Here is a 23,665-nt window from a genome sequence, read left to right as displayed (position 1 = left end):
CTGAAAACTGAAACCAGAATGAAAATCAACCTAAACTCTAAAATGCAAACAAGGCAGCAGGATCACAGAAGCCAAGTGCTGTGGACTGAATGTTTGTGTTCCCCCCGCCAAAGTTCATATGTTGAAACCTAACCCTGAATGTGATGGTATTAGGAGGTGGGGGCTCTTGGGGGTGATTAAGTCATGAGGATGGAGCCCCCATGAATGGGATTTGTGCCCTTATGAAATAGACCCTGAGAACTCCCTGAGTCCCCTGCCATGTGAGGACATGGTGAGAGGACACCCATGTATAAACCAGGAAGTGGGCCCTTGCCAGATACAGAATCTTCCAGTGCCTTGATCTTGGACTTCCCAGCCTCCAGAACTGTGAGAAATAAATTTCTGTTGCTTTTGACTGAAAGAAAGAAAGAAAGAAAGAGAAAGAAAGAAAGAAATCCAACTCAAATAGAGAACTAAAAGCAGAGATTTATTATAAGGATTCCAAGTATCTTACATGATTAAATAAAATACACACACACACACACACACACACACATATAACACACACAGACCCACATGCACACCTGCATCTCAGGAATTCTTATAATCAGGCTCTCAAGCTTCGTTTCTTATTCTATTTTCTCTCCATTTCTTTCTTTTCTTTTTCTCTCCATTCTTATTTAGTAGACTTGCCATCTTTCTTTCCTCATCCAAATAGCAGGAAATGGTGACAGATAGCAGCTTCTCAATTCCAGGGGGCAACAGATTAAGCTTAGCTCTCTTAGTTGATTTTAGATTCCTGTGGAAAGACTGAGTGGGTTCGGCTTAAGTGCCCACTCAGATTTTATCACTTTGTGTGTGTATGTGTGTGTGTGTGTGTGTGTGTGTGTGTGTGTGTGTGTGTGTGTGTGTGGTGAGGGGAGAGGGTCAAGGATGAGGAGAGATCACACTGTGGTAGAAACCACAGTGGTTTCCATGACAACCCAGTCGGCTGAAGAGTTAAGAGACAAGATCCAGAAAAGGGGAGGGGGGTACTCAGAAGTAGTTGGACAAATGAAGCAAAGCTAGTGATTGTGTGTGACTTGTGGGTCATCACGTCACTGTAAGTTGTACAATTATAACTCAGCAACATTTTCTTAGAAACCAAATTCCATTTAAATATATATTAAAGATAAAATCAAGAACACACAAAGATTTAATCATCTCTAAATGGGCTCATGTTTCATCTCCTCTGCATTCTCTTCTGTGTAGCCTTCTGTCAATCAAATAGCATGAAGCATACCCTGCAAAGAGCTCAGCCACATTTCCATGACATCTGGGGATTTCAGCTTGTGTTTGCAAGTTGAACCGTGAACAGTTTGATTTTTAAGCTCCTTGGAGGGAGATGGGGGTTAGCTGGGTTGGGAAAGTCAGAGGATGAAAAGGCCACCTGCCATCCCATCAACAAGACAAAAAATGTCTTTCATTCTCTACCTCCCTGGTTACTTCTACCCTGCAGAGAACAGCAGATAGCCTGAAATAAAAGGTATCAAATCTACATATGTACACACATGCACACCTCAACTTGTGTGCATTCCTTGAGAATGAAAAACTACCTAGGCTACATCCACCAGGAATTCTCAACCCAGCCCCACTTGGAGGGACCCAGGTCTCCATTCCACACTGCGTTCTCCATGGCTGTTGAAGTCTTAGGGGTCCAGAGCTCACCCTCTTCAAGGTCTGTAGGTTGGGATAACAGAGCCCTGCCCTCCTGACAAAGGCTCTGTGAAATAAAGATGATGTTGATGCTGCTGATGCTATCATAGCTCCTAGGAACCAAACTGTATGCGAAGCACTTTACAGACATTAACATTTTTATTCCCACAACAATCATGGAGATAGGTTGTTAAATTCATGTACTAGACAAGAAGACTAGTTAAGGATAAGATAGGTAAAAACCTGATCCAGCATCCCCCAGCAAGTAAGCAAGGGAAATCAGGAACTACAATTTCAGTCCCAAACCACCTGACTCCAAAACCCAGCTGAAACTTAGTGTAAGTTTATCCATCAAAACAAAGTTAGGGGGCTTCCCTGGTGGCGCAGTGGTTGAGAGTCCACCTGCCGATGCAGGGGACGCGGGTTCGTGCCCCGGTCCGGGAAGATCCCATATGCCGCGGAGCGGCTGGGCCCGTGAGCCATGGCCGCTGAGCCTGCGCATCCGGAGCCCATGCTCCGCAACAGGAGAGGCCACAACAGTGAGAGGCCCGCGTACCGCAAGGGAGAAATTCTCGCTCTGTCCCTCAATCCTCTGAGCACTGAATGCCAGCTGTATCGTAGGCTAACGGAGCATTCACAGGAAATACGTTTCCATGGGAAAATGAGCTTCACATGCCAAATGTATAAGTAAAACATGAACCACAGAACTTTTTGATAATTCATCAGGCAGTAACGCTTTGATTTGTGCCCTTTTTTCTGTAGGTTATACTTTAATGAGAAACTTTTTGAAAAATGAATCATAAGAATTCAACCAAGTTGTAAGTGGAGAACTCAGTTGTATACATGTAACTTCCTTGAGAGCAGGAACTACATTTTATTCATCTTCGTAACCCTTTTCCTCGCGAAATTGCCTGCATGAAGTACATGCTTGATTAATACTTATTGGAATTTAATTCATTCCTTCGTATATATACACATTTCCATACCCATGAAATAATAGAATGTTAGAACTGGAAGGGACCTAGTGTACCATCTGATAAAACTCAGTTTTTCTTTTGATCACAAGTGGCTTAAAGAGAGGGGGAAAAAGAAATTTACTCACATAACTAAAATTCCCATCTTATAGACCTAAATGAGTTAGAATATTCCCTCTGTACAAAGAGGACTTTCATTTTTGGATAAAATCTCCCATCAACCAAATGAAAACATGTGTTTCAAATAAGATTCCATCAAAAGATCAAAATATATCTCATCAGGTTTTAATTTCTCTTGTCAACGGAAGATTTAGCAGCACATCTACTGACAGGGAAAAGATACTAATGGTTACTACGTATGTATTATGAGCAAGGCAATTTGTTTACAATACCTTATTTTATTTAATTTGTCATCTTTGCATCGCCCCTGAGAGTTTGGATTTTCATTTCTACTTTGGAGATGAAGGAACTGGGCATCCAAGTAGCATGCTGCCTGAGATTACAAAATCAATGAAAGAATCAAACAGTATAGGAGCTTCCCTGGTGGCGCAGTGGTTGAGCGTCCGCCTGCCGATGCAGGGGACACGGGTTCGTGCCCCGGTCCGGGATGATCCCACATGCCACAGAACGGCTGGGCCCGTGAGCCATGGCTGCTGAGCCTGCGCGTCCGGAGCCTGTGCTCCGCAATGGGAGAGGCCACAACAGTGAGAGGCCCGCATACCGCAAAAAAAAAAAAAAAAAAAAAAAGAATCAAACAGTATAAAATCAAGTTAAACTCTGGTATTCTGAATCCCAGCCTAGGACATTTGTCCACTAAAGCACTGTGCCACAAATCAGCACATAATTCTCCTAAAATGGGATGTTCTCCTTCAGGCATTTTGACTTACAGCAGAAGCTATACTGAATTTCCAGAAAAACATTCACTTTAATCTTCTTAACCCTAATGCTATTACTTGTCATGTCTTATCAAAAACCCACTGTGCCTCAGTATTTTAAGAAAGATTTCTCATTAACAAGAAGACAAGTAAGACAGAAGAACGACTATAGTCCGGCCATTCGATTTCTGCTCTCCACTAATGTTTGTGCTTTTATTTGCTCATAAATCCATCCATTTATTAAAGAACCCTGCGTTCATGGACTAGCTCTAGGAGAATTTCTTCCCGTTCAAGTATGCTTTTCAGTCTGCTATGCATATCATTCTGCTTTATTCTTCTCTTGCTCCATGTTCAAGGGTAAACTTGTAAAATCTCTACTCCATTATCATTTCAAAGGTACAAAATAACATTTCAATTTCTTTCCAGACTCAGTTTCATCCTTGAAAGAAGTTGGAAACCTTTTTATTAGTTGAATTTTTAAAAATCTTTGGTGTGTGAATATGTCACATTTGCCAGCAAATAACACATACTCAGCACTTCCTGAAAGTACACACATACTTGCACACATTCATATAGTTATGCAGAGGGATTGAGAGTATAAGTGAAAGAAGCAATATTTTAAATTTAGAGTTTTGTTCACAATTCTCAATCAGCCTACAAATACTTTTCCTGTGGACAGGTTAGGACTTTTTAAAAACGTAACTTTACTCTGGTTTTTTTTGTTGTTGTTGTTCAAGAATTTGATCTCCTGGAACTTGTTAGAATAACCTTGAATATTTTACTGCAGTAAATATTTCACCATTTGGGCTATGCCAGTCTGATCATGTTTCACAGCTCATCCTTGGGGCTGTGCGACATTTCTTCACACTAGCCCCACGGATACATCCCTGTAATCCCCAACCCAGATTCAACTGTTACAGTACGGAGTCAGTGGGTGGTCTGATTAAAGCTGTTGTAAGTGAGCTAAGTCAGTGGAAATTAACTTAAAATTAAAAGCAAATTACAAAATCCCATGGTAAACATCTTGTGAAGTTCCCCAACAGGACGGAGACCGCAGAGAGGAAAGCATATGGCGGACACAGTCTGCTTACACATCAGGCAGAGCTGGAGGCCTCCGGTTTCCTCAGATTCAAGGCATCCATAAACACACTGTTTAAACCCAGCAATCTGCAATGCCAAAAGAGCGGCAGCTTTGACTAGAGTTAACAGTAGCCAAATAGTTAGAAATATGAAGTAAACAAGATGCCAAGTTAGGGGGAAGATGGAAGTGCCTTGAAATTACGAACTGGAAGGCCAGCATGCAGTAATAATAACTCGATGCGGGTGGAGGGACACAGGGAGATGCATTTCTGTCAAATGAATTGGGACTTAAAGGATTTGGTTTCCACGTCACTGAGGAAAATGATTCAGGAAAATTCTGAGATGAACATCTGCAAGTTGCTAGGCTTTTGTGATGTGGTAATCCCACTTATATTTTCCACCCTGAAGATTAAGCAGAGCACATGGTGACCGATCTGTGTCACCGCATTTTGCCAGCATTCATAAATAGCCCCAAGTCTGACTAGTGCTAACGAAGTGTATTTATATTCTAGGTTATACAGTTTACATTTTTCCTTTGAGGCTATTAGTCACCCTTTTTTCTTGATGGTACAGAGTGTTAGCATCATATATGGGAAAATACCAGAATAACCAAAACAGGCTTCTGTCAAAAAGAGTGGTGAATGGTAGGTAATAGAGTCAGTACACATACAAGTTGAGTGGCTTGGAGTAAAGTTGCTTTCCTTCAGTGCTTTCCTCCAGTCCCTCATCTCTGGCCTGGGTGATCTCGAAGAAACTGTATCAGTTGGGTCAGGCTGAATGCTGTAACAAACATCCCCAAGTCTCCGTGATCTGATACAGTACGTAGAATAAGACCTACAGGGCATGTGTCATTCACATCACAATGTACAGGTGGTGGACAGGTGGTGGCTTTTCCCAGGGCAACTCAGGGATCCAGGCTTCCTCTATTTGGTGGCACCATTATCCTTGAGGTCTCAGCATCCTCTGGAACTCAGAGTCCTCCACTGGAGACTTGGTACCTCAACAGCCAACCAGCTGAGAGAGAGAGGATGCAGAGGCTTGTTTGCACCACTCAGAGGCCAGACCTAGATCTCTGCTCACATGCCACTGGCACAGCCAGTCATATGGGTCTACCTAAGTGCAAGCAGTCTGGGAAACCTCATCAAGCTGTGCGTCTACGAGGATGCAACTAGTGAACAACCAACGCGTCCGAGCCACAGGCCCTTCGAGCGTTATTTTTCCATTATTTTTTAACTCCAGTTTAAGAAAGCTTGCAAACACTGAGAAAGGTATGTAGCCAAACTAAACTGTGCTTTTGCTCCGTGTGTGTTTTATTTTACTACAGTGTTTTTATTTTGCCTTTAAATCAGAATTTGTTCTTCAGAAAAGACAGAATTGGCACACGTGACATCGCTTAGTATTTTGAGGAAAATGTGAGGAGTGGAAGATGAAGGCAGCTTGCTGGATATAGGAGTGAGCCATCATTTTAAGGAAGCCTGGCATGTAAGAGTATGAATCTACCAAATTCATCGATAAATCAGAGGGTATTCATAACTGTCGACTGAAAAAAAAATGCACAACGTGAGAGTTGTGAGTTAAGTTTTATTTGGGGCAAAATGAGGCCTATAGCCCAGGAGACAGCATTTCAGATAGCGCTGAGAAACTGCTCCAGAGAGGTAGGGGGGAAAGTCAGTATAGATGTGATTCTGGTGAAGGGGGAGTACATGCAATCAAACACATATTTTTTGCAGAAGGTTTCTGTTAGTCTCATGAAGATTACAGCTACTCACGAGGAGTGGACATCACCATGAAGGATTTTAGTGCTTTTCTAGATACGAGGAGATGCAAGAATTGGGCTCATAAAATTGTCTTCTGAAAATATCTAACTACCTGGAAGACCTGCTCTGCCAGTTTTTCCCAGAGCACCGAGTGCCTCCTTCCCGATCTCCACCCTGGTCTCCTTTCAGGGGGTGTTGAAGGTCAGCAGCTGCAGTGGCTCATGATTTGATCCTTGTAGAGGTGGATGGCAAGTGCCAATTTATAGGTGACGTACCTTAAAATATTTCTTCGGTTCTTCTAAATAAGTTACCACAAGGTCACTTTAATGGGACATCCCCAAGTAAAAGTCAGTGTTCGTTTAGAAATTCTGAGTGAATTAACAGAAAGGGAAGAGTGAGAAGAGGAACAGAGTCTCAACAACAATAAGTTAGGGCCAGTGCCGAGTAGAAGTTACACCTCCTGAGGATCTAATGGAAATTTATGGGGAAAATAGGACTCCCTCTGTGAGACTCCGAATGACCTTATTTTGGAAGCATCTTTATTCCCTAAAGGTGGTGTGCCTTCACAGTCCAACTAAGGGCAGAACTGTTCCTTCAAAGAACCAACATGTCCAATTTCTTGCAACCCCCAAAGAAACAACCTGACAAGCACAGTTTGACGCGGGAGATGGAAACCTGAAGGGGCAGAATTGTCTGGCACAAATTTCTGTAAATAGCTATGAAAGCCTCATCCTTCCCATAGACTCACTTGTGCATATTCTGCAATCATAGAAATAATTGTCTTAAAACTTGGGGGAGGGAATTCCCTGGTTATCCAGTGGTTAGGACTCCACGCTTTCACACACGTGGGCCTGGGTTCAACCCCTGGTCGGGGAACTAAGATCCTGCAAGCCACACGGCCAGAAAAAAAAAAAGAAAAAGAAAAACTTAGGGGACAAAGTTTGTTCTGAAGAGTATTGTATGTATACGTTTCCTGTGTGTAACAAAAAGAATGATGTCTTTGTACGAATCTATAAGTAACAGTTAGAGAGTTCTGTGAATTCAGAAAGACCCCACTATGAGAAGTTCTGCCCATTCTAAATGAATCCGCCTTACTCACTGTTCACATTTTTATGAAGAGGAGTTCTCAATGGATATCACTGTGATTTTCCTCCAAATTTGAAATAGTCTCTTTGTGACTAGGTTGCCATGTGATAACTCTTAAAGCTGGTCCACATAAGATAATTTCAAGAAAGAGCTCCTTGCCTCCCCTTTCCCCATGAAACTCTCCCCTAAATTCCTCAATGTTTATTTTTTTATAGAACTTTTAAAAATATTTATTTATTTGGCTGCATCGGATCTTAGTTGTGGCACGTGGGATCTTCGTTGCCACGTGCAGGATCTTGGTTGTGGCATGCATGTGGGATCTAGTTCCCTGACCAGGGATAGAATCCAGGCCCCCTGCATTGGGAGTGTGGAGTCTTAACCGCTGTGCCACCAGGGAAGTCCCCTCACTGATTATATTTAAAGCTTGAGGAAAAGTCTATCCTCTGATGAAAGCTCAGTCTCAAAATATAAATTTTTGTAAGAAAAGAAATCGAAAATGCCCACTACTGTATAACTGGAAAGTGATTTCCCCCACAGGAAGCATGCTCTGGGTGAGAATGTTATTAGAAAAGAGACCCAGAGAAAGGAACGACATATTTTTAAAATATGATCAGGCATTTTTTTAATCAATGACAATTTTTGATCTGGGAACTTCCTAGAGCACCACTGGGGGATCAAAATGCCAAACCAGACACATTTCTTCCGAAATTTCAGTGGCTTGGAAGTCCATTGTGAATTCTCACGAAGACTTGTTTTTAGTCTATGTGTAATTCCTTATTTTGCTCCACACATCACCTTTGTGCAACAAAACCCTAACTTTATTTTTTAAATTAATTTTTATTGGAGGATAGTTGATTTACAATGTTGTGTTAGTTTCTGCTGCACAGCAAAGTGAATCAGTTATACATATACATATATCCACTCTTTTTTAGATTCTTTTCCCATATAGGTCATTACAGGGTATTGAGTAGAGTTCCCTGTGCTATACAGTAGGTCCTTATTAGTTATCTGTTTTATATATAGTAGTGTGTATGTGTCAATCCCAATCTCCCAATTTATCCCTCCACCACCTTTCCCCTTTGGTAACCATAAGTTTGTTTTCTACACCTATGACTCTTATTTCTGTTTTGTAAATAAATCCATTTTTACCATTTTTTTTAGATTCCACATATAAGCGATATCATACGATGTTTGTCTTTCTCTGTCTAACTTGCTTCACTCAGTATGACAATCTCTAGGTCCATCCATGTCGCTGCAAATGGCATTATTTCGTTCTTTTTTATGGCTGAGTAATATTCCATTGTATATATGTACCACATCTTCTTTATCCATTCATCTGTCAATGGAAATTTAGGTTGCTTCCACATCCTGGCTATTGTAAATAGTGCTGCAAGGAACACTGGGGTGCATGTATTTTTTCGAATCATTATTTTCTCTGGATATATGCCCAGGAGTGGAATTGCTGGATCATATGATAGCTCTAGTTTTAGTTTTTTAAGGAACATCCAAACTCTTCTCCATAGTGACTGCACCAATTTACATTCCCACCAACAGTGCAGGAGGAAAACCCTAACTTTAGAATCTTGGCCTCACATCTACTAACTGTGAGACTTTCTTCCTCACCTAGAAATTGTTGAGTGTTTGCTAAAGGTGTGAATGCTGTGATGAACAATATTCATCTTGCTTAAGTTTCAAAGATTTCTTTCATTAAAAAATGAATGCCAAAAAAATGTATGCATTTGGTCGTGTAGAAGCTGCCTATGGCCTCACTATTGTGGTCCTCTATAGACCTCTTCTTATTTTCTGAAGCTGAGTGAGCTTGCCCAAGGCACTATGGTTCAAGTACACAAAGTAGTTCATTTCAGTTTGCTGGTTCAAACACTGTCTTCTACAGACAGGGCTGTTCAACTTTTCTGTTACAGTATAGAGTTGACAATGGTCTTCCTAGGCAGCAAATCAGGCATTTCGCATTAAGTTTAGAAGTGCCGTCGGGAATTGTGATGCAAAAACTTCTCACTCCAAATTCAGCATCTTTGTTCACCAACCTGGTTTGGAACCAGAGTACTCAGCGTGTATCCTGAAAATCTTATGAAACCAGCTATTGTGTTTCCTTACAACTACATAGTAGCGGGTTTTACAGGCTAACCAGGAGCCATTGTACCCTAATCAGAAGCTGGTCATTGGCGGCGGGGGGGGGGGGGGGGCTCCACATAATGAGTTTAAACTGTGTAAATTCTTCTAGCACTGATTACCCTGCTGAACTCCCAAATCACTGATTTGGTGCATAGCTCCTTAAGCCTGAAATCTTTAAAAGTGTGTGTCATTGCTGAGAGATTTCTAGTTAGTTTTCTTCACACAATAGTGTGTATTTCCTTCCCTTTTCTTTCTAGGATAATATGAACTACATATTCATAAATAACTCTCTCCCTCAAAATCATCCCATGTTTCCAAGTTTTTACATAAATATTAAGGGACTCCTTTGGGTTTTCTTTTAATTCCAAAGTCTTGTAATTCATACATTTGAATTCAAAGAAAGGAAGTTAAAATTGTGTTTAGAAGGGCTGTCATCCCATGCCTCAAAAACATACATACTTTTCTTTGCACAGTAGTGGGTGGAATACTTTATAAAAAGTAATAGCTTGACATTCTATTCGTTTCTCTCTCAACCCAATTATCTGCTTCACTTGAGTAAAATGATGCATTTTCAAATTTTCCACAGGTATGAATATAGTCAATAAGACATTGACAATATATACAATTTGGGGGAAACTTGTGTTTAAGAAGTTTAGTGGCCTCCTTGTTAAGAAGTGCTGTATATGTGTATATATTATATATATATATATATATATATGTTAGTTTTTAAGTTGGACAAACCCATCTGTGTGAATGTTTAGCTCTGCATCACCTAGCTAATAATGCCCTATTCCTCACCAGCTCAATTCAAAGAAAAGTTTTCTTCATAACCAATGTATCAATAATAATACAATTACCACTTATTAACAGGAATTAGCTTTATGCCAGACACTGGACCAAATGCTTTCCAAATGCAACAGTGTGAGAACTTTTTTCACCATAAACTCTAGGTGAGAATTCCTTGTGGATCATTAAGTTGACGTGATAAGAGATGTACACTTCCCAGCAGGCTCCAAATGCCTTCTTTCCCTGGAGAAACGAGAGGCCTGGAGAGCATGGCACCACCTAGCGGCCACCTCTGGCAGGAATGCCGGACACGATGGCCAGAGGGAAGCAGAAGAGAACAGAAGGGGGGGGAGAGTTTCAGTCAGAGAATTTGGAGAGGCACCATCGGTATCACTAATGGAATAGAAAAGGAGGGGTCATTTTACAAAAGTCTTCCTGTGGTGTATCACTGTATTGCCTCTAAGGTTCTTGAAAGATATGGACCAAAAGATTAGAATTATTTTTTTAATTACTTTTGGTTGCTGTACTACATTTCTCTTAATGTGACACTACATCAGATGTGGCCAGTCTGGTCTCCAAGATTGGTTCAGTTTACAGGTACGTATTTCATGTAATCCTTACAAGTTTAGTTATTAGCATCATTTTTGAGAGAAAGAGTGAGACATAAAATTCATTTGTGTTAAGCCATTGAAATTTAGCACATTATTTGTAACCTAAGCATTACTTATTCTATTACAATTAATATGCTTCCCAAGGTTACATAGCGAATAAGTGACAAGACTAGGGCAATTCCAGCTCTTAACCCCCCTGCTATACTACCTCCTAAATGGATCCCATTCCCCACACACAGACCTTTCATCAGTGAAGAGTTTTTGTGCTGCTTCCTACACTGTAGGAGCTGATTCTCTAGCTCCGGACATCAGTAAGCACTAAATTCAAGACTCACTTACTTGACATATTTCCCACACCAGGAGCAATAGCAATTACCCAGGGGAAGAGAATTCTCCAAGTCTTAATAGTTTGTCTTGACCTCAAGGCCCCGGGTGAAATTGGGAAATGTCAAAATCATTAGTCTTTTCATTAAAATCTCATTTCTGTTTCTAAATTACAGAACAAGCAAAGAAAACATAATAGAAACTGTATTACCCACTTAGGGATTCAGACCAGCCTCTAAAATCTCTCCTTTAGATTAGGTGGTTGTGACCTCTCAGACATGTTAAGTTGAAGATGAATGCTCCCTATTCAAAGCCTATCCTTTCTCCAGAGGTATCTAAGTCCTCCCATCTGCCACCTGCCATGGGTGTCATTCACTGCTTGTTGGCCCCTCCGCTCGAGTCTGCAAGAGAAAGAAGCAGATGAGGAAATTAGACCTGCAGATTTGACAATTATTTATGATTTTTGTAAGAGTGGACATTTTAACTATGAGAATTATGGGGTTATTTGCAAGTACCCTTCATTCATATTCTCTTTATCCCAAACAACCACCAGTGCTGGTAATATTGCTGTCCCGTGAACAAGATAAAATCCGTGATAATCCCTGTTTCTGAACGGGGACGCACGCTCCTTCAATCTGCTCTGTGACTTAATCAGTGTGGCATTATTAACAAGGCAGAGAATGTCATGAATCAGTCGGAGAGAAGAGCCTTGTAATTCACATCTCATCTCCCGATTGAGCAATCAGCTGCAGATAACATTCTCACCAGGGCACTTTCGTGCCTTATGAGATTCCATAGTTGAGAGGTCATTTGCAGACCACACAGGGGCTTATAAGTCCTACCTGTGGGCCAAGTAGACAATGGAAATAGATTTCCTACCTTCCTTGGGCCACTGGCCCCCTGGGTTACTGTTAGGAGTCCTGGGTCTTTGTGGTGGGTTCCACTCACCTTTGCTTCCTTCCTGCCTCACAGTGGTCAATTTCTTAGTGGTTCAGCCTCTTGAAAAGAGCTTGAGAGTAAGGAGAAGTTGTTGGTAATGCCTCATCGCTGCTGAGAAACCACTCACGTTCCTTCTAGAGGTGGCCTTTTAGCCTCCCGTGAAAGGCGGGGCCTCACACCCCGCCATCTCTCAGAACGCAGAGGGATTTTAATGGGTGGAGGGAATAGATAAAAGAAATCAAAGAGCTCCCTTCCCAACTAAAAGAATTCATAAAAATTCTAATATCAGGGAAGATTAAGCTGGGACGAAGTGAGAGAGTAGCATGGACATATATACACTACCAAACGTGAAATAGATAGCTAGTGGGAAGCAGCCGCATAGCACAGGGAGATCAGCTCGGTGCTTTGTGACCACCTAGTGGGGTGGGATAGGGAGAGTGGGAGGGAGGGAGATGCAACAGGGAAGAGATATGGGGATATATGTATACGTATAGCTGATTCACTGTGTTATAAAGCAGAAACTAACCATTGTAAAGCAATTATACCCCAATAAAAATTGTAAAGAAAAATTCTAATATCAGGATAATTTACTATCAGGAAATTTAAGAACTTAAGGGGAAAAATGAGTTGAATGGCCAAGATCAGGTATGAGCCTATGAAAGCTCCTATGAAAGGGTCTTCATTCAATAAAAGAGACAACATTCAAGAACGCAATGGCACGTGTCACATCTAAAATGACTATTAATTTTAGTATATTTGATTTCCATTTGCAATTCAAGCTCAATAGTAAAACTTGGGACCTTCTTTACACAGTTAAAAAAATTGTGGATTTGTTTTGCTTTTTTTGGCAGCAAATTATATGAGGACTAAGAGACCATTTTTCCTCTCTGGTCCTCGATGCCAGTGTGCAGTATTTTTCCAATTTAAGAGTCCTGTCTCATGAACTTATGGTTACCAGGGTAGAAGGGAGGGGGGGATAGTTAGGGATTATGGGATTGACATGTACACAGTGCTGTATTTAAAATAGATAACCCACAAGGACCTACTGTATAGCACAGGGAACTCTGCTCAATATTATGTAACAACCTAAATAGGAAAAGAATTTGAAAAAGAATAGATATATGTATATGTATAACTGAATCACTTGCTGTACACCGGAAACTAACACCACATTGTTAATCACCTATACTCCAATATAAGATTAAAAGTTTTTTTAAAAAAAAAGAAATAGTAGGGTATAACATGTTATTGAGAGATGTAAAGTCTCAGCCAAAAGCAATACAATTAAGAACATTAAACCTAAAAAACAAACAAAAAAAAGCCCTCTCTCTCAAGTTCCCACTGGACTCACAGAGTGATAGAGTAATGTAGGTGGTTAGGCTGGGGGAAAAGGAGAAGAACAGCTACGCAAAAACCTTTAAAACCAATGCACCAAAGCTGAGAATGTTTCTTTCCCAGTCTTCAAGGTTATGATGCCTTACTTCTGGTCATAACTTTGTGCCAGGCGGTGTCCTCAGCCCTTCTGCCCACACTGGGCTTCTTCCATCCTGATGGAATGAAGGGCACAATCCCAAGATGTGAACGGGTTGACCCTTACCCTTCTTGATCTCTCTCAAAACTTTATTGCAGCGACCTCATTTCCTGCTCTTGTGTCTGACTTACTTCCCTTTTATCTTCCCAACCTCTATGACTTCAGTCTTTCTTTTTTTCCTAATTATTCCCATTAGAGATCACCAACAGTTCTTCTTATTATCTAAAAGGTATAAAAACTCCGTGCAGGAGGGATTCAAAATGGGAAAGCTGCCTTCCTCAAAACTTTCAAAACCGTTGAGTCTTCTAGTGGCTGGAGCAATAAATATTTTCTATCCAAAGGCTGTATCCATGTTTCTCCCCGCTGGGGAAAGAATACCTAGAATTCATCCGATTTCCTGAAAGATCTGTGACTCAGAAAAAGTTTACAAGGTGTTTGGGTAACTTAGCCTCATGAGTTTGGGAGGTCGGATTTGTGACAACCATCAAACCAGATTAAATGCCATAGTATGTCAGGCATTTTTTCTTTCAGCCCAAGAAACAGCATTAACCATTGGAAGAGGTATCTGAGAAAACTCATGATTCTATGGAAGGTACACTGAGAGTCAGGAGGCACGGCTTCTGGGGAAAAAGTTTTGCCACTAACTTGTTGCATGAATTGGGCAAGTCATCTCATCTTCCTGGGCCACTGTTTCCACATCTCCAGTCAGGGAGTTAGACTAACTCAGTGGTTTCAAACCTGACCTGGAGACCTGAGACCCACACCCATCACCAACTGAAAGAGATTCATTGGAACTGGTACTCTGTAGCCTGATTTTTTAAAGGAACACTTCTCAAAGCATCCTATTGTCTGCCAGGTGTACAAACCATTGTAGCAGAGACTCTTTAGGGTCACTTCTAGCTTGAAAATACTGGGTTTCCATTAAACTAATATTCTCTACACTTGGCAGAATCTGGATTAGCCTGAAGTATCAGTCAACAGAATGCATCTATCAGAGTATTCTTTTTAAAATACACGTGATATAATGGACTTCCTCAGAACATAGGCACTGAAAATGCTTGCCTACAAATGTGGCTAAGCAGAAAATGTTTTATATTTTATCAATCTTCTTGACTCAGTATTTAAGTTCTATAATGTCTAAAACTAAAGGCACCTGGAAAATTACTGACTGATGGTGGTGCAAAAGTTGTGAATATCAAGTAAAAACCTGTGGTTTTGAAGGGGAATGGCAGAGGGGTGTTTCGCTTCACAGATGAAAAGAGTAATTTCATTCTACCTTAACAGCATGCACCAACCTTTTCAGAACAGCTAGGGTTTTTGGGTTGCATCAGAAAGGAAAACATCACCAAGTTTGTTATTCTCCTGTAAGAGGGGGAAAATATCTTAATACGTATATTTATAAATGTTAAGGAAGCAACATGAAAGCCGAAAATTTATTTCACTAACATACATAAGTTCACAACAATGAACAGACACAGAAAATAGCAGTATATACAGAATTCGACTACTTACAATACATTACAATAGATAACAGGGCATTTCATAAACAATTCAGTACTGGATTGAAATCCTTCCAAGGATGGTTAATTCTATTTAGCAGAACGATAACAAATCCATTCCTATCAGGGTGAGAGAGGGCTTTCACTGTTGCTGTTGAGTACTTTAAAAATATTTGCCTCTTATAAGTGAAATGAGCCACAGCAACTGCTAAGTGAACTTATTCCATGTATGCTGAGTGTTTTTAAATCTGAGTTTTCTGTGATTTAAAAAAAAATTTTTAATAAAATAAAACACATGTGATTAATACCATATGTGAATTAAATGATTTATTCGGAGAGCCGATCACCGTAGTGCTGGCTACATAATGGACACTCACCTCATAGGATTTGTAATGAAAATTACTGGATGTCATGGCTGGGGAGCATTTACCAGGGTGCTCATCACAGTGAATACTTAGTGAATTGACAGCTGATAGGATGATAATAACAATGACGTTGGTTATAAGATCTCACTACTCAAAGTGTACCCCATGGGCCAGCAAGGTCTGTATTACCTGGGACGTCATTGGAATGTGGAGTCTCAGGCTCCACCCAGACCTCCTGAATCAGAACCTGCAAGTTTGAGAAGCACTGATACAGAAAAACATTCTTGGAGTTCAGCAACTCGACAGAACTCATATTAGTAGTAAACCATGGGGGTTGGGAGGCACACCCAAATCAGCAAGTGCTAAGGCCAGTGCCTTTCTCTTATCCCTTAGACAGCATCTCTGACCTGGAGATGTTCAGGCTTCCTGAATCCCAGGGCAATTCTTTCTTTCATCCAAGCTGTAACTGAAAAGCTTTTCAAAAACCCATTTTTTATGTCTACCACAGTAGCAACGACATTGTAATTTTGTTTTATTTTCCACATTTTTAATTATTCAGCTGTTTTACTTGTCACCATTTAGGGAATTATTGCAAAACGTATGTCTTCAGTGCTACTGATCAATGCATATTTAGGCAACTAAACAGATGTAGAATGGGTTGACTGCTTTGATAAAATTAAACATTGATGAAACGTATATTTGCACAGCAATAATGATGCTGGCATTTGTATAAATAATAGTAGATCTATTTCCCTAATCATCTAGAAAAAAAAACAGTCGGGGCGGGAGGTTGACAGAATTACCAAATATGTCTCACTTACTAGGCAGGTCATTTTCAAGTGCAAGTTTTTTTTTTCATGGGAATAAAATTATGTTAATTTATAACATCTATTACCACTTTAAAATGAGAGAAGTATATTTGAGCAAAAAACAATGTGGATGAGACCTGAAGCACATTTCCCGGATATGTTATAATTTCCAGAGCTTGTTTGTACGTCCTGGAAGGTGCATGTTTTTTAAGGTACTCCTCCATGGTACCACAGTTTGATTTTATGCAAGATGTGTTTTGAACTTAAGTGATTCTATGTTACACATTTGTTTTTCACATTTTACTATCTCTGAAATTGGGATCAGTCTTATAACTGATGGCATGTCACAATTTGATTGACAGAATTTTTTTTCTTTTTTACAATCAATTGGATCTTAAAATCACTTAAATTGAAAATTAGTATCCGCAGTGAACTTAATCCTAGTCCACAGGGAACATCATAGCGAGTAAAACAAATGGGACAGAGGGGGTTCATCACCCCCACCCGTATCCAAAGAAAAAGGGGAGGTGGATAAATAGAAAGAAATGAGATTAAATAAGAAACGCCTCCACGATTTCTTTTTTTCACAGAGCCGGAGAGAAAAATCATGGAAGATAAGATAATTTAGCAAAAGGGCAAGAAAGAGGAATAAGGGAGATGGAAAACAAAAAGAGAGCAAATAAAGCATCAAGATGGAAAATGTATCCAATGAGCGTACTATTTTGACCCCCATTTCCTGGGTGTGGTGTCCTGTACTAGACAGTCAATTTGCTGATCCCTTTTCTTTATTACACACTCTGGTCAGTAGAGCTCCTAGAGGGTGAGGTGTGGGAGATGCTCCCAGCATCTCTCAGGAGGTATTTCCTCTTCTCTGGCCCATGCAGGTGGCCCATCTCCCCCGCCACAGCCTCTGAACTTTCATCTCTTTCCCTGCCTCCATTTCACTCAGTCCCAAACCACCGAGAAGGTGTAAATGATTGTTACAACTTTGTTTGTTTGTTCTTTCAGGTGATATCAAGATTATCGAACAAATCTACGGTCTCACAGGTATGGCTTTTTGCCAAAGAGCAAAATATTTATCTAAAATTTGTGGGATTTCCAACAAATCTGTCTCCCCCTTGAGGATGTAATGTATTCATTTTTGACTTCCCCTAAAGCACTTGAGAGAGACGTGGCAATGACTTTCATGAGTTTGGGAATAGAGAAAGATTGAAACTCGTGTATCTATTTAAGGATCTTAGAGCTATTGTTAAAACATAGTTTATTGTCACCAAAACCTGCCCAGAGTAACGAAGTCCTGGGGTATTGATCTTAGAAGAATTGAGCTTTTAAATCAGTCCCAACTTTTAAGAACTCTCCAATTTCACAGAAAACTTTCCCCCAAAACAGTAACTTGTCCGATTTATTACCTAGACCTTTATTACCAATAATCCCATGAAAGAAACCCTGTCAACAGCTCCTTTTCTTGATCTGTACCCTCTTGAAGCAGAACCCCCCAACTTTCACACACATGCATACACACACACATACACATGCATACAGAGGTACACAAATAAATCCAATTACACAGCACGTTACAAAGACGTTGCTAATGGACCGAAGATGGTTGGGGGTGGGAAGCAAACAGAATTGCTATTGAGAAACATTTTTAAAGCTCTTAAAACATCTCAGTGCTATCAACCAAGTTCCTCCCTGCCACTAGTTATATTTTCTCTCTCATCTCTGCAAAATCCCTCTTCAGGAACTGGCAAAACTCTCCTTACATTTAAACTCTCTCAATAGGCATCCTTTCCTCATTACCTCTTTTCTGCCAGACCTTTCCTATATTCTCTTTCTCATGAAAAGAAATTTAGCCTCCTTTTGGATTTTCCCATCTGAATTCCTCACCCCACCATAGCACTCTGAAAATGAACATCCCTTCCAAGAATACACCATCCTTAACTTTCAAAAGCAAAATCTGTATAATTAAGGCTGAAGTTCATTTGCAGTATCAAAACTACCAGAATAACAGGGGTTTCAATACAATAGATATTTATTTCTCTCTCATGGACAAGGCCGGAGGTGAGCAATATAACAGTGTCAGTAGGCCTGGAGATTTCCTCTTTCTGCTTCATGATCCTCAACATATGCCTTCCTTCTCCTCATTCTCTCAGATGGCTGCTGGAGATCCATTCATTTCATCAGTGTTCCAGACTAGAAACTAAAGCAAAGAAAAAGAGCAAGATAGATGCTCCCCTCCTTCTAGGAGCCTTCCTAAAATTTCCCTATAACCTGTCTACTGGCATACTATCATCCTAGAATTTGGTCTTATGGCCAAACCAAGTGGCAAGGGGTCCGAAAAAGGTGATCTTTGGGCAAGGTGCATTGCTAAGAGTTCTGTTAACTAAGAAAGAAGGGGAGATTATGTAAAATATCACAACATTATCTGTAGGACCTGCCCTGATGTAAATTTTGTTTTCTTTTTCTTCATGATCATCACCATCATCACAAGGGCAAGCATTTAATTAAGCACATTCAGTGCATATCACTAAGGGTGTAACTACCATTATCTAATACCTAATTTTTTCCTCACATTATTGCCAATTTACAGGTGAGGAAACCAAGGCTTTAAATAATAGCATTACCTGACCAAGGTTATAGCTAGTAAGTCACAGGACTTTTAATACTGTGTGATCAAAAACACATGCATTCCATCACTAGACTTTATTCTGCTTTCCTTTTAGTCAAGACACATTTAGTCAAGACTCATTCGTGAGTTTGAAATGACTATCCCAGCAAGATGTCATGAGCAAAATTAGAGACTCCTTTGACTGTGGGGATAAAACCTCATTGCCCCCATGGGAGCATTCATGAGAAAGATGAGAGGGAAAGGAAGAGATGGGTCAGAGAGAAGGAAAAGATCTGTGGTTGAATTTTGTGGCCATGTATACACGGTGAATCCAGTGACACAAGGGAGGAGGGTGTTTCTATACCAATGGCCTGAAGAAAGTAACAGGTACTCCTCCTGCACAGAGGCTGCATGTGGGGCTGGGTATTTAATAATAATAAATTTGGGTATTGTCTGCAGTGATGGTCCACGGGCTAATGAATTCTTGGTATAAATCATGTTGGCTGTCCCAGTCACAAGAGTCAGTACCTAAGCAAATTGTCCAAGGTGCCAAGCATGGAAGTGTGAAAATTAAATGAACTTGTAGAAGTACAAACATCTTATAGGTTACTAGTCAGAAGATTCTGTTAGAGCCAAGGGAGCCTCCTTGAAACAAAGGAATGGTTAAATTGCCAATGCAAATGTAAACAGAAGTCCAATTAGAGAATGTACTCACTGATTTTAATTTCTGTGATAAGTTCGCCCTGTTGTATCTTTAGCTGGGTGAGCTCACTTTTCTGTTCTACAATACTAGTATACAAATGTTCCTCTGCAATTCCACATGGGTCCATCTTTTGTTAAAAGCACAGAACTTAAAATGCTGTGAAGAAAAAAAAAAACAAATAAAAGCAAAACCATAACTCTTGAATAAAGAACTAATAGCTTTACCATTAATTAAAATAATCACATAGTTGGAAAGATGAGTCTAATAATTCCATTTCCTCAAGAAATTTTGACCCATAAGATTAAAATACAGGGCTTCCCTGGTGGCACAGTGGTTGAGAATCCGCCTGCCAATGCAGAGGACACGGGTTCGAGCCCTGGTCTGGGAAGATCCCACATGCCGCAGAGCAACTGGGCCCGTGAGCCACAGCTACTGAGCCTGCACTTCTGGAGCCTGTGCTCCGCAACAAGAGAGGCCATGACAGTGAGAGGCCTGCTCACCGCGATGAAGAGTGGCCCCCACTCACCACAACTAGAGAAAGCCCTCGCACAGAACTGAAGACCCAACAAGCCAATTAATTAATTAATTAATTTTAAAAAAAGATTAAAATACAAAAAAAAACCTTCCTAAGTGAACTGATCATTTTATTTTACAGCTATGGCCTCAACTAAATGGGTGAATGGGCCTGTCAGTCACTACAGATTCAAGTTCATTTTTTTGTTACATATATATATATATATATATATCATTATAACTGTTACAATAAAATTCATATACCAATAAAACAACTATTTATTGAGATGAAGTAATAACCATGACAGCTCATGACATATAAATAGTATTCTTAGGTCTTTTCAGTTTATTTTTATTATGAATTATTGATAAGCAGGTATAAATGATTGTATCCTCAAAAGAAACTGAGGCACAGAAAAATGAACTGACTTTTTGGAGCAAGGAGGCCATGTCTGGGGCAGAGCAAGAAACACATACTCTTAGAGTGACTCTGTTGAGGGTCATCAGCTTAGCCTTTGCTACCTTGTCTGCCCTACCCCTTCATTATCCCCTCCTTCATCCTTTCCCATCCTCTCCTTTGCTTCTCCTAAGCCTGTAAGGTTGAAGGAGCCCAGGCAGGAATCCTACAGGAGAGTTTGCAAAACTCTCCCTTTCCTTTCCTAAGGCTCTTCAAGGTGAGAGGATCAAATGGTTTGCTGTACTTCCTGCCACCTGACTTGTGAGAACAAGGAGAGCTGAGGACACTTCTGATCTTCGTTCATCTATGATCCAAAATAGGAAAGAGTTTTATTCTCAAAGATAATATAATTTTGCTGGTTGATCTCCACATAAAGTTCCACTGAGGACCCTGTAACTTTAAAATATCAAGGCCCAATTATGCTAAGTGAAATCAGTCAGACAGAGAAAGACAAATACTGTATGAGATCACTTATATGTGGAATCTAAAAACTACAACAAATTAGTGAATATAACCAAAAAGAAGCAGACTCACAGACACAGAGAACAAACTAGTGGTTATCAGTGGGGAGAGGGAAGGGGGAGGGACAAGATACAGGTAGGGGAGTAAGAGGTACAAACTACTGGGTATAAAATAAGCTACAGGGAGATGTTGTACAACACAGGGAATATAGCCAATATTTTATAATATCTATAAATGGAGTATAACCTGTAAAAATTGTGAATCACTATATTGTACACCTGTAATATGTAATATTGTATATCAACAATACTTCAATAAAAATAAAATGATGAGGATACCTGAAAAATGAAATAAATAAATTAAATAAACTATCAAGGCCCAAGACTTTGCAGTAAAATTGAAAAATGTCTTATTCCTAAAAACATGCCATCATATGCTATTATAAATGACAGGCTGATTAAAACCTCAATGCAAACCTGATCAAATGTACCTTTTACATAGCTCACCACCAAGAGAGTTTAAAAGACCAAGAGAAGGATTGTGGGCTAACACCAGGAAAGCAGAGAGAATAAACCTAGCCGAGATCAGAAATGGGGAGATTTTTAACATCTTTTATTGAAATATAGTTGATTTACAATGTTGTATTAGTTTCAGGTGTACAGTAAAGTGATTGAGATATATATATATATGTATATATATATATATACATATATATGTATATATATATACATATATATGTATATATCCTTTTTTAACATTCTCTTCCATTATAAGTTATTACAAGATATTGAATCGAGTTCCCTGTGCTATATAGGAGGTCCTTGTTGGTTATCTATTTTATATATAGCAGTGTGTATATTTTAATGCCGAACTCCTAATTTATCCCTCTACCCCCCTCCCCTTGGGTAATCTTAAGTTTGTTTTCTATGTCTGTGAGTCTATTTCTGTTTTGTTTAAAATTTTTATTGGAGTATAGTTGATTTACAGTGTTGTGTTAGTTTCAGGTGTACAGCAAAGTGAATCATTCTTTTTCAGATTCTTTTCCCATGTAGGTTATTACCGAATATTGAGTAGCGTTCCCTGTGCCAGACAGTATGAGAGACTTTGAACAGCTGAATAAATAAGAGCAAAATCTGTGAGGCTTAAAGGCTCTAGGGGATCTGACTTTGTTCAGATGGGCCCTGCAGCATGAATGATATGCCTCTCAAGAAGTCTTCACAATCTGTACTCATCTACATTATCCTCCGATTTAGCCAGAGCCCAAGGGAAATGGCAGCATCAAGAAGAGACTCCCATCCATTGTGGAAGACGAGGAAGAGGAAGAGAGCCGGGAGGAGGAGGAGACTGCATCCCTCTCCCCCATCTACACAAGGGGATCTTCCTCTTCCCGTAGCAAGAGGCCTGGAAGCAGTAAGAGCTATCTCGGCTTAAGCCTGAAGCAGCTGGCCTCGGGAACAGTGCCATTTCACTCACCTGTCAGAGTCTCCAGTTCCAATTCCCCCAAAAGCAAACAGGAAGCCGACGCCCCTAACCATGGTAAAAGAAAAGAGAAGAACTTGAAATTGCAACTTTCAGCTTTGAACAATGCTGGACCCCCAGACCTCAGTCCAAGGTGAGAGTTCACATCATAGAATTCTTTCCCAGGTGAAACTGGCTGCCTTGTAGTCAGACTAGTACCTGGCTAGTGAATGAGTCAGCCTTCTAGGCCTTTCTGCCATGCAGGTTCCTAGCCTCGATGCTTCAGCTTCCCTAAATGTTTGTGCGCCATTTTTGACCCTACGTGGAGGTGTATGCAAGATGAGAATAAACCATTTTAGTCACATTCTCAAAAGGGTCCATTACATGTTCCAAATTCTTTCTCTCCTCCCTTTACCCATTTAGCTCTACCTATTTTTATAGATGTATATTTCTACATTGTAATTTTATAACTTATAAATTTCTAATGAAAACAAAAGAGATGGAACAAAGTCCGTATTGTTATCCCCTTGGTATCTGATCTTACCAAAAGTTTCATGAAGCAATGAGTGGAAATTATGAAGGAAGTGAAGTGCTGGTCTTCATTTCCCATAGTATTTGCTTCATTATTGTGGACGACTGAACTTAGTTTTATTTCTGGTCCCTTGAGCCTGTAATATGGGATGGTTCTATTTTTTAATTTTAAAAAAATTCACTTTAGGATCAACTAAAAGTGATTGGAACAGTGAAAAATTCTGACTCAGAAAATGTGAAAAGAGTAGGCTAACAGCCTAACAGCTAACAGCTAACAGCTCAGTAAAAAATAGACATGAAAAAAACATATTGAGTGATTCCTAGTCTCATGTACTTGGCTAGGTAATTTTTCATTTACTATTACATTTAGTCTTTTCAGGAATCGTCTAAAGTAGCTTGTATTATCTCTACTATAAAGTTGTAAGAAGTGTTAAGTATTTTGAAGGTTACATATTTTGTCCAAAATCTCAGAAATTTGAGTTCTGAAATA

The 23,665-nt window shown here is 39.9% G+C and overlaps 1 protein-coding gene across 1 annotated transcript in view; it reads left to right on the top strand.

The window, feature by feature from the left end:
• The window catches only part of KCNH8 (potassium voltage-gated channel subfamily H member 8), a 384,891-nt gene that overhangs the window by 328,448 nt on the left and 32,778 nt on the right, over nucleotides 1–23,665 (top strand). The window contains exons 12-13 of the mRNA XM_060149115.1: nucleotides 17,452–17,490; nucleotides 22,440–22,798. Coding sequence (XP_060005098.1) covers nucleotides 17,452–17,490; nucleotides 22,440–22,798 — 398 coding nt within the window. The remainder of the gene's footprint in view (nucleotides 1–17,451; nucleotides 17,491–22,439; nucleotides 22,799–23,665) is intronic.

Source organism: Lagenorhynchus albirostris, chromosome 5, assembly GCF_949774975.1.
Source record: "Lagenorhynchus albirostris chromosome 5, mLagAlb1.1, whole genome shotgun sequence".
NCBI lineage: Eukaryota > Metazoa > Chordata > Mammalia > Artiodactyla > Delphinidae > Lagenorhynchus > Lagenorhynchus albirostris.
The sequence above is the reverse complement of the archived record's forward strand: the minus strand, read 5'-3'. Positions and strand labels throughout refer to the sequence as shown.